This window comes from Malaya genurostris, chromosome 1 (assembly GCF_030247185.1).
Source record: "Malaya genurostris strain Urasoe2022 chromosome 1, Malgen_1.1, whole genome shotgun sequence".
Taxonomy (NCBI): domain Eukaryota; kingdom Metazoa; phylum Arthropoda; class Insecta; order Diptera; family Culicidae; genus Malaya; species Malaya genurostris.
Window position 1 is genome coordinate 82158332 of NC_080570.1, and position 11472 is coordinate 82169803.

General features: G+C 39.5%; 2 protein-coding genes across 2 annotated transcripts; both read left to right on the forward strand.

Moving 5' to 3' along the window:
- Positions 1–1499: 1499 nt before the first annotated feature.
- Positions 1500–9614, forward strand: LOC131426458 (uncharacterized). Its single transcript, XM_058589205.1, has 3 exons — positions 1500–1817; positions 6508–7314; positions 7419–9614. The coding sequence occupies exons 1-3, from the start codon at positions 1500–1502 to the stop codon at positions 9612–9614; spliced, it is 3321 nt and encodes a 1106-aa protein (XP_058445188.1).
- Positions 9615–9930: 316 nt separating this feature from the next.
- On the forward strand, positions 9931–10575 carry LOC131426467 (uncharacterized). Its single transcript, XM_058589217.1, has one exon. It carries the CDS (start codon positions 9931–9933, stop codon positions 10573–10575), a length of 645 nt encoding a protein of 214 aa, XP_058445200.1.
- Positions 10576–11472: the final 897 nt, after the last annotated feature.

The following is an 11472-nucleotide window of genomic DNA, read 5'->3' on the forward strand; positions in this document are numbered from 1 at the left end:
ATTATATTCCAAAGTATTTATTTATTTATTTATATTCATCAATTTATGTATGTATCTTTGTTATTGTTCAATTCATATATCAAATCATATCACATATTAAATAATATTTAGAAAAAGGAAACAAGTATAGTAGGTACATATATTAATCAAGACACCAACCAGAAAACGATAATACATTGTAACCGTCATCTGTCTACACACTGTCATCGTCGTCATCATCGCAGCATAAAATGCGGGGTGGCATGCTTTGAAGGCGGCGGTGGGATTGGGATGGAAAATGGACAGCAAGCCGATAAAACCGCGGGAAAACCCTTAAGCAAGAGCTAGTATTTTGTTGACCCGGTAGAGTGAAGGTTGCAGCAGCGTGTCACCCACCAAAAGTGACAATCCGTTTCGTTCCGTTATTTGAATTCTGGTATAAGTGGATCCAAAGGGATCAGTATTTAGTACCGAGGTATCCCACGAACGTTTGATTCGGGATAAGTGCACTAGACCGGTTAAGTTCGTTTGCTGTTAGCCCGACGTGTGTGCCTTTTCGGTGAAACGAAGAAAATAGTACGTGCAGTACCACTCTCCGGGTATTACCCTCGGACGAAGGCCTCCGCTACAGACAGGCCGAGTTGCAGCTTAATCTGAAGACGAGTTGCTGTCCCACCGCCCCGAAGCCAGTGCCGTCCCGCTCGTCGTCGTCCGCTGAGATCATCAAGTCGACCAACGTTCATCACGGCCGCAACGGAGTGTCGAGGAGAAGTTACCAGACAATAAACTTGCGCAAGTAGTAAAAGTTGAATATTCTATTTTTTTTTATTGCAAAATATAGTGCCTAAGTTTAAAATTGTGCGGTCTTTTGATATACAAGCTGTGTCGTCCATTTTGTTTTTTTTTGTTACTTGTTTCCGCCGAAACGATTTACTCAGTGGCCACAGGTTGGGAAGAAAGTCTGCCCAAAAAAATAGTGAAGTGAAATTTCTCCGGTGACCAAGAAGATAAACGACCCTGAACTGGTGGTCCGGTGCTGCAAAGCAGCCACCAGTAGAGTGTATACAAAACGAAAGATAACAATTGGCGCCCAACGCAAAATAAAAAAAAAGTGCTTTGATTCCTAGACCAGAAGCAAACCACTTTTTTCATTGTGTCTCCCGGAGAAAATTCAATTCACACCGTTCATTTCATTATTCGTTTAGTCATCAGGTCGATATTAGTTTCTGAAGTTGTTCGTGAAATTAATTGTAATTGTTGTTTTTGCGAATTGTAGCGAGTGATGAAAAATCGTCCATCGGACACGCCGTCAAATGCTATGGTTTGTGCGGGAAAATTGATCGTTTTATTTCGTTTATGTTAATCTACCAAGTGTTCATTCATACATACAGACTAAATTTGACATTTACCAATACCACTTCATTATATAAATACTTGTGATATTTGTTTATTTTCTAGCGGGTGTAAAATTTATCGTCGTTTTTTCGATTTGTGATTGGTTTCTGTCGTTTATTAGTACGATGACCAAGGCAAATCTCACCTTTGACGGAGCTTGTCAGCTACTCTCAGGTTTGTACTACAAATTAAAAGTGGAGTACTTAGCCGACGACGAACTGGACCATGAATTGGTTTCCCGTTCCCTTAGTCTCTCCATAGGTTTGGATCGCACGCGAAAGCGTAAATGGTTGAAAGATCAGCTGAAAGTGGAAAGGGAAGATACGACGGGAAAATGCTTCCGTAGAATGGTAACTGATCCAACTACCGAAATTGAAAATTGTTTGGAGCGGTATGCCGAGTTGAAAGCGAGTTTGGAAGAAGGGGATGAGGATTCGAAGAAGGTTTGTTGTTGCCGTTTAGTTCACGTCGGTATGCGTTTTGTGCTTGTTCTGGGTGAATCGAGAGGTTCGCCAAAATTGCATAGTAATTTGCAAAATACGGTGGTTGAATTGGTGGAACTTCTTGGCTTTTTCTTGGGGGATTGTTTAGCGCCTGGGACAAACGAAGAACTAAATATTACCCCGACTCCGTCAAATGATAATAATGCTCGAAAGACTGCTCTCAGTGAGGATGATCTAGAATGGATCGAATCACTGCAAGCAAGAATTTTAAATTTAGAAGCTGAATTAGCTAAACGTACGGAAATGAATAATGCTACGACTCAAACTCTCTCTGACCCAAATAAATTCACCCCACACACACTATATCCCAGTTTAAATAGAAGACCTCTAAGCAGGCTTCCCAAATGTACCGCCGCGCGACATTATTATTGAGGCTGTCTTGTCACTCTTTCCATGACAGCCTTGTGATAGGTTTCATCACGACAGCCCTTAGACAAATAGTTCTGTACAGCCAACGTTGCCGTCATTCACTTCGTTCGACAGTTCATTCCATCTCAAGACATTTTGTCATGGTCCAGGACAGCCGAAGAAGCATGAAGTTCTCGCTATTGCGACAGTAAACTTTGGGTATCAGTCACTGCGTTGTTTCTGTCGAGAGCAAAATATTACTCTCCCTTGACCAGGTCTGCGACAGTAGCTGGTGCGGTTCAAATTTGTTGCTCTTGGTTTGCTATGAAGATTCGAGGCAAGCATGTGGGTTTTAGTTTTGCCTTTGGTGATTGCTTTGCGCAGCGGTTGATCATTGCGCATAGCAATCACCGTTGGTAGGGCATTGATAACAATATAATTGATAATTAATAATATACGAAACGGATTGAAGAACGGACTTTGGTTTTAATGAATAGTTAATTTTTATATTTTGGTCGATCTTCTATGAATCGATCGATCAATGGAATTCTATAGAAAGAAAAGTTTGTTTTCAAGAAATTATATTCATAATTAAAGATCTGAGTTCGGCGTGCTCGTTTCAGGCAGTTTACGTTCGGTTTGTCGGCTGTAGCATTCACAGTGTAGGCGCGTACTGAAGTGCGTGGAGCATTATTTCCATCCTCTTTATCTCTTCCTTCAGGATATCAAAGGCGCGATCGTTTCTTATACAAAAGTGTATAAGTCAATTGAATCAGATTTTAGATGTAAACGGTGAATGAATGTTTGTAGCAAAAGATATATTCAAATTGAAGATTCTGTATTCGATACTAGTTAGCGTGATTCTGAATAGCATTCAACTTTGCAGTCGACTTGTACGTCTACGGGACTATTGCATGGTCAGTGCTGCAATACTACGGACACTAAGAATCTTTCCAAGTCAGAACTGAAACATACAAAATCTGGCTCGTTAAGTTCGTTATATGTACATTGAACCACCAATCGAATAAAAACCTTGAGTGCAAAATTTGGAGTCGGAATTAGCAATGCAAAAATCATTTAGGAACTTATTTGCAGGTACCGTACAACAAAGCTTTGAATGCAAAAACTGAATGAAAAATTCCGGTTCTTCCAAAAAACATGTTTCCAAGTGTGGAATGCAGCATGGTTGCCCGTAACAGATTCGAATGTTTATTTCGGTTTATTTAAAAAAAAAAGTTTTAGTTCACCAAGTTATTTAATAATGTCTTTCTTGAGTAATATGGTCTCAAGCTTTCCAGACATATCAAGTTATCTTCTATATATGAACAGTATAGTGTTTCTATTAACTTGGAATATATTCCAAAATACATATGTGCTGATAATCTGGAATTCATTTTCTTCCTGTTATGCATTGAATTATCTTATCTCTAGAAACGGCATATTAACTATTATATTATTTTGGTCATAGCTACCAGAAGTTCGCGACTTTTACACACGTTGAAACTGTCACATGTTCGACGTTTGGAAGCATTGGGAAAATCGAAAAGACTCCCATCCAGAAATTTCGGAAGTTGCTTTAACCCTCATGACTGTGCCTGCAACGCAAGTTTCTGTTGAAAGAGCGTTTAGCGTTCTGGCGTTAGTATTGTCGTCAGCTCGGACAAAATTGTCCGTACAAAACCTGTCGAACATTTTAATAGTAAAATTAAACCATGACCTACTCCATCATATTATTCCACACATGTACAATCGGAAAGACTACAAATCGATGGGAAAAAATGAATAAAAAATTATTTTCATTAATTTAGAGCTAAAATCTTATCATTTACGGTTTCAAAATCACTATAGATTCATCGTATTGAATTTCATTGCCGGTTCTGGTTGGGAAATTTGGGGAGTACGATTACCTATAAAGTACACTTATATTTCCAAAAATGGTAAGTAACAAAAACTACCTAAACATGAATTCAAGCTCAATTTGGTTTTGAAGAATCTTATATCTGTCATTGGAATTATAAAAATTTCATAGTGTCTCTATACATAGATTTTGATTTTGTCATAAAAAAAGGTTTTGAAATTACTTGAAAATCCGACTAGTGAAAGTTGACATTCGACTAAGATAAGCTAAGCAATTCCTCCGTGTGTATGTATGTGTATTGTATGTGTCAAACAACGTCACTCAATTTCTCAGGCATGACTGCACCTATTTTCCCAAATCAGGCTGAAATAAAAAGGCTGCATAGGTTACTATTGAATTTAATTCGGATCCGACTTCCGCAGTTACAAATCTAAGAATGTCGAAAATTTTCTACCGTCTAATTGTCTAAGTAGCTTGTGTCCGCATTTAAAAAAATTAAACGTTTGGAACTTTAAATATTGTAAATGAATAGTGAAACATTCTGAGAGCCGAGTTCATTGCATATATTTAGCAGTTTTCTTTCTGAAAAGAAATTATGTTAAAAAAAATGAAAAATGATATATTGAAAAATTTAGGTGTGATTCCCCGGTGAACGACCACAATTAAGTTTGAAAGCTATTTGTATAGTAATAATAATAATAATAATAATAATAATAATAATAATAATAATAATAATAATAATAATAATAATAATAATAATAATAATAGTAATAATAATAGTAATAATAATAATAATAATAATAATAATAATAATAATAATAATAATAATAATAATAATAATACTCAGCACGTTGAATAGTAGCTATAGTAGCTATGATAATTGAGTTTGCAATGTCCAGTCAGAGCTCTGGCCAGAATACTGCAATGATGCTTGGAAAAATACAGTAGACACTTTGACATTTTCAGATTTAAATCTGGTAGAAATGCTTTTGTCTGAGCGCAAGTTTGCAAGCTGCGCCAGTAGCTGGCATGTTTGGATGCAGCCCAAGAACGAATCTTGTGCTTTATCCAACTAGTTGAAAGTGGTAAAGCTGGTTCAGGACCAACGAAATCATTCGTTAATAATAATAATAATAATAATAATAATAATAATAATAATAATAATAATAATAATAATAATAATAATAATAATAATAATAATAATAATAATAATAATAATAATAATAATAATAATAATAATAATAATAATAATAATAATAATAATAATAATAATAATAACAATAATAATAATAATAATAATAATAACAATAATAATAATAATAATATTGTGACTGTCATTTCCGATCCTAAAAAATTCATTGGTTTAGTTATCCTAGGAGAAACAGAAAAATCAAAACGTCGTTATTCAGAATAAGGGTGCATAAGATATTTTCGAAGTATTATCAATGAATGCTAGTGTATCTGTTTCTTTAGGAATAAGAAGTAAGCACTAAGGATGAATACTTCAGTAATTCAGATATATGAGCCGTTACACAAAACTCTGTGTTTATCTTTTAATATTCGTTAGTTATTAAAATTCATTGCCTTCGCCGACAGTATATATAAATCTAAAACAATTTCTTTATTTCACAATGGTAATGTAATGAAACCCTAAAATTTCCTGCAAAGGTAATCCCAACAACGCAATCGTATGTACTAGTACCGTTTCATTGAGGCAACCGAAATAGTGCGAGCGCACTATGAACCACAGCTCGTCTCCAGAAACAGCCGGTTCATTGCTTCAAGAGACATTGATGAGACAGCCGGCTTGCGACAGCCCTTCGTAACAGTAATTCCCTAAAAATCAAAGGATGTCTTCGATTTTCTAAGGCTGTCCCCGTAACATTTTATGCGAATGAGCGAACAGAAAGAAACAGGATACAAACAGCCCGTTCGGTTTGACTACTCTCCGGATAGAATACTCTCATCAAACTGGTGAGTAGAAACTGTCTCAGTGACAGCATTCATTTAGGCATGCGAGCGCTGTTGCCATTACAGTTCGGCATATGCTTCACACATATTGTAGACTGGGCTTTCGACTTTGCACTCAGACAGTTCATGCTATCTCGTGGCGGATGTCATTGAAAAGCAGTACTGCTGGGAAGCCTGCCTCTAAGTAATATTCCATTTGCTAAGCCGTCCAACCAATTCGATTCGTCGTCTAGTCATCCACATTTTCGCAATAATCCAAACCAACCAATTCAAAACAATAATTTAATGCACAATGACCCTTCTCACATTTTTTTCGATCCAACAATGTTACCAAATCCAGCTGAAGCCATATCTAGCATCCATTCTCAACCCCCAGCTGGTCAATATTCTTTTGCAAGAGACCCACAAATGTTCAATACAGTCCAACCTAATCCATATACAATACCGTATCAGAGCCGTCATTCACTTCCAGTCGCAAAGTGGAACATGGCAAAATACAGCGGTGATGACCAGGGGCTGAAACTAAATGAATTTCTTGAACTGGTTCAAGCATTAGCTCAAGCAGAACATGTGGGAGAGGTACAACTTTTTGAATCGGCAATTCATTTGTTTACGGGTTCAGCACTGAAGTGGTATATGGCTCAGCGTACCACAGGCAGACTGTTGAATTGGCAACATCTAGTGTTTGAGTTGAAGCGAACCTATATGCACCCTGATTTGGACGCGTTGATTAAAATGAAAATTTATCAGCGTCGTCAGCAAAAACAAGAATCGTTTCACGAGTTTTATTTTGAAATAGAAAATTTATTCCGAACTATGAGTGTCCAAATCCCTGATTACGAAAAAGTGCAAATTTTACAGCAAAATATGCGAGTAGATTATAAACGACAAATGACATTTATTCCGATCGTTGACCTTGAAACATTGCTTGCCGCTGGTCAGAAGTTAGATGCTTTGAACTTCTCCGCGTATAACAAGGTTTTCGGAACGGAAAAAAATGTGTTTGTTGTTGAAGGCGCTGGACAAAACTCTAGGAAAGGGCCCAAGAATCAACCAACCGGTCAGCTGGAGAGTGGCCAAACCGCGGCAGTGTCTCAATCCAACCAAACTAGAGTTTATTCTAACACGTCTCTTCTCAGTCAAACCCAGAATAAAAATAACCAACCGTCGCAAAACATCCAACCAAAACGAAACGCCAATTCCGACCCAGATGCTGGACCATCTGGAAGTCATCCGCGCCCGCAGTTAACCCTGGAAGATGTAATTAATTCCCACGTTCTCCCACCGGATAATAACTGCTTCAATTGTGGAAGATTCGGTCATCACGTCGCGTTGTGTAGACAACCTCGTGCTGTTTTCTGCAGTACGTGTGGTCTTCGCGGTTTCCCTACGAAACACTGCCCGTATTGTTTAAAAAACGCTTTGAATGCGAGCGAAAATCGCCGCCCGCAATCTCCAAATGCGTAATAGACTCTTATAGTTCTCAAAACATTCCGTCCCCGTACTGGATACCAGCTACCAGCGATACTTACGTGATACCTACTGTAACATATCAAATATCTTACCCCGTTCCCAATGATAATCGTCCATACGCACAAGTGAAGATCGGCGATTATCCATTATGTGTTCTACTGGATAGCGGTAGTAACCACACGCTCGTCAGCGAAACTTTCTTTAATAAATTAAAATTTAACAAAATACATAATTCGTCCAAAAATGTTATTTTACGTTCCGCCAGTGGGGATGAGCTTCAAGTTCGCGGGGAAGCTCATTTGCCATTTGAGTTTCAAGGATGTATTAGAGTAATTCCTACTTTGGTTGTTAAGAACTTGTCCATAAATTGTATTTGTGGTATGGATTTTTGGAAAAGATTCAAAATCCGTCCCGCAGTTCTAAATTATGGTAAGTTTGAGTCCACTGCAGCGGTATCTGTCGACGAAAAACCAGATTCGGCAAATATCCTTTCCGACAGGGAGAAGAATTCCATTGAAAACATAAAAAAATTGTTCCTCCCTGCTCGGGAAGGACAATTAACGTTAACCAACCGTGCTCAACATCGAATCGTACTGGGAGAAGAATGGAAAGATAAACCTCCCGTACGCCAGTTTCCATACGTCATGTCTCCAAAGACGCAGGAACTGGTAGCCGTCGAGCTAAAAAGATTGTTGAGTATCGGTATTTTGGAACGAAGCCAATCAGATTGGTCACTCAACTGTGTGCCGGTTATCAAACCCAACAAAGTTCGGCTTTGTTTAGACGCGCGCAAGATTAACGAGCGAACCATCCGAGATGCATATCCACTCCCCCACCCGGGTCGCATTCTCGGTCAACTCCCCAAGGCTCAATACTTGTCCACCATTGACCTGTCTGAAGCTTTTCTCCAAGTTCCGTTGGAAAAAGAATCGCGAAAGTACACGGCTTTTTGTGTTCAAGGTAAAGGGTTATTCCAGTACACGCGGATGCCTTTTGGTCTGATAAACAGCCCAGCAACACTGGCACGGTTAATGGATAACGTATTGGGCCATGGAGAGCTTGAACCACACGTCTTCGTCTATCTCGATGACATTGTCGTAGTGACGGAGACGTTTGAGCAACATGAAAGTGTCTTGATCGAAATTGCTAGTCGTCTGAGCAAAGCCAACTTAAGCATAAATCTCGAGAAGTCGAAGTTTGGAGTGTCGGAGATTCCCTTCCTGGGATATCTTCTGAGTATAGAGGGTCTTCGGGCTAATCCGGAAAAAATTCGACCAATTATCGAATACGAACGGCCGACCACAGTAACAAAGCTTAGAAGATTCCTAGGAATGGCGAATTACTACCGTCGCTTCATTCCAGACTTCAGCGGGGTGACTGCAGCACTAACAAACCTTCTGCAAACCAAAACCAAATGCATCCGTTGGAATGATGATGCTGAACATGCCTTTTGCGAAATCAAGGAGCGACTAGTTTCTTCCCCCGTCCTGGGCAGCCCAGATTTCAGCAAAGAGTTCATCATTCAAACGGATGCCAGCGACGTGGCAGTTGCCGGGGTGCTTACCCAAGAACAGCAGGGAGTAGAACGGGTGATCTCTTTCTACTCACATAAATTAACAACACCCCAGAAAAATTACCATGCCGCCGAAAAAGAAGCACTAGCTGCTATTCTCGCCATCGATGCATTTCGTGGATACATCGAAGGGTATCATTTTACCCTCATAACGGATTCTTCCGCATTGACCCACATTCTCAGTTCCAAGTGGAAAGTAGGGTCTAGATGCAGTCGATGGGCGTTGAATTTGCAACAGTTCGATATGACTGTAAAGCATCGAAAAGGGAAAGAGAACGTGGTTCCCGACGCCCTGTCGCGAAGCATTGCAACCATTGATCATTCCTCGTGGCACTCATCAATGTTGAGGAAAGTAGAAACTAAACCCGACGATTTCGTGGACTTTCGAATCGACGATGGCAAACTGTTTAAGTTCGTCACTGCCAAAAACAATCCCTGCGATGCTCGGTTTGAGTGGAAAATGATTGGGGAATTGGACAAGCGAAATACTCACCATTCTTCGTCAGTGTCATGATGAATGTTTCCATCCGGGTTATGACAAGACACTTGCGCGTATCCGGCAACCATTCTACTGGCCAAAGATGGCAGTAGAGATCCGGCGATATGTAAAACAGTGTGGGTTATGCAAAGAAGTTAAGGCAACTTCCGTCCCCACTGTCCCTGAAATGGGTAAAATGAAAATCGCTACACGCCCATGGCAAATAATTTCAGCAGATTTCATTGGTCCCCTCCCCCGCACTCGTCGCGGAAGTCAACATATATTGGTAGTTTGCGACTACTTTTCGAAATGGGTGATGATTCATCCTGTGAGGAATGTCGGAAGTGCGCCCATGTGTGCGATCTTGAAAGACCAATGGTTCTTGAGAAACTCAATTCCGGAAGTCATAATCACTGACAACGGAAGCAGTTTCGTGTCGAAAGAGTTTAAGGAACTATTGGATCGATTCAAGATCACTCACTGGTTAAACTCACGCTATCACTCACAGGCGAATCCCGTCGAAAGAGTCAATAGAACTATCAATGCGGCTATCCGGACATACGTGAGGGAGGACCAACGTGTTTGGGACACTCGTATCTCAGAGATTGAAATGGTGTTGAATACTAGTGTTCACTCGTCGACAGGTTTCACACCTTATTTTATCACTCGCGGACATGAGTTCACAGAAGTTGGTACCGATCATATTCTTATCCGTAACGACGAAACACTAACGGTCAAAGAGTTGGACGAACGGAGAACAAAAATGTTCGAACGTATCTACGAACTCGTCCGCAAAAATTTGGATAAAGCACACGAATCCTCTCGAGACCGTTATAACTTACGTCACCGTAAATTTTCTAAATCGTTTATCGAAGGTCAAATGGTCTATCGTAAAAACATGAAACAATCTAGCGCAGCGGAACACTATAATTCCAAATACGGTCCATTGTTTCTACCCTGCCGAATAAGATCGAAAATCGGAACGTCCTCGTATTAACTTGAGGATTTAAATGGTAAAAACATCGGCATTTGGCCGGCCGAACACTTGAAACCCGGATAGCAGAACAACGCGGCATCATTAAAACAAAATTTTCTAAAACACTTGTTTATTTATCGTGCTTTTCACTCATTCCATCCACATATTTCCAGGCAGCAAATAAAACGGCCACATTAGCTCCAAAAAAAAAAAAAAAAAACCTAAAAATAAACAAAACAAAACGATAAGATTAACCAACTATGTACCAGCATTATCCAAATGATATCAGCGGTATCAGCGTTCGATCCATTTTCAGCAACTGGTCAGCAACGTGCAAGTATAACTGACAGATCGGAAGATAAACACCTGTACGACAGGGTAGAATCCAGGGTGGCGGGATCACGTTTGCCCGTCATTCGGTTGTTGCCTATACACTCTCAACGTAAATGGGTTCATTCGACGTAGCTTCATAAGATTTTCTCTCGCAAGTCGAGAGAGTAATTGAAGTACGTAACGAGTGAGACATTTCATTAAATTTATCATTCTTTTTGACTCTTCGCGAAAGAGTCCAAAAGATAAAGATTTTAGCATTAGTGGATCCGTAATATAAGTTTTAATTAGTTTAAGGTAGTATGCGTTTCGTGAACATGAATGAATATGGAGTCAGAAAGTGAGTGCGATTGAGTAAAATTAATGAATGTTAGTGTGACTGAGAATGAATGAAATTGAATGAATGAGACGTACGAATGAGTTAGGTTGAAAATATTCTGTCCAAGTGTCGTTCTTGTGACAGTAGTGTTGTTTTGTCCAAGCGTCGTTCTTGTGACAGTAGTGTTGATTTGTCCAAGCATCGTTCTTGTGACAGTAGTGGTTTTTTTGTCCGAGCGTCGTTTTCGTGACAGTGAAAAAGGGGAGAAA

Excerpts from the sequence above, each read along its gene's own strand:
- LOC131426458 (XM_058589205.1), top strand. The coding sequence starts at position 1,500 with ATGACCAAGGCAAATCTCACCTTTGACGGAGCTTGTCAGCTACTCTCA. Across the intron at positions 1,818-6,507 it reads GGGATGAGGATTCGAAGAAG|AGCCGTCATTCACTTCCAGT; the intron begins GTTTGTTGTTGC and ends ATACCGTATCAG. Across the intron at positions 7,315-7,418 it reads CGCAGTTAACCCTGGAAGAT|TACGTGTGGTCTTCGCGGTT; the intron begins GTAATTAATTCC and ends TGTTTTCTGCAG.
- LOC131426467 (XM_058589217.1), top strand. The coding sequence starts at position 9,931 with ATGTGTGCGATCTTGAAAGACCAATGGTTCTTGAGAAACTCAATTCCG.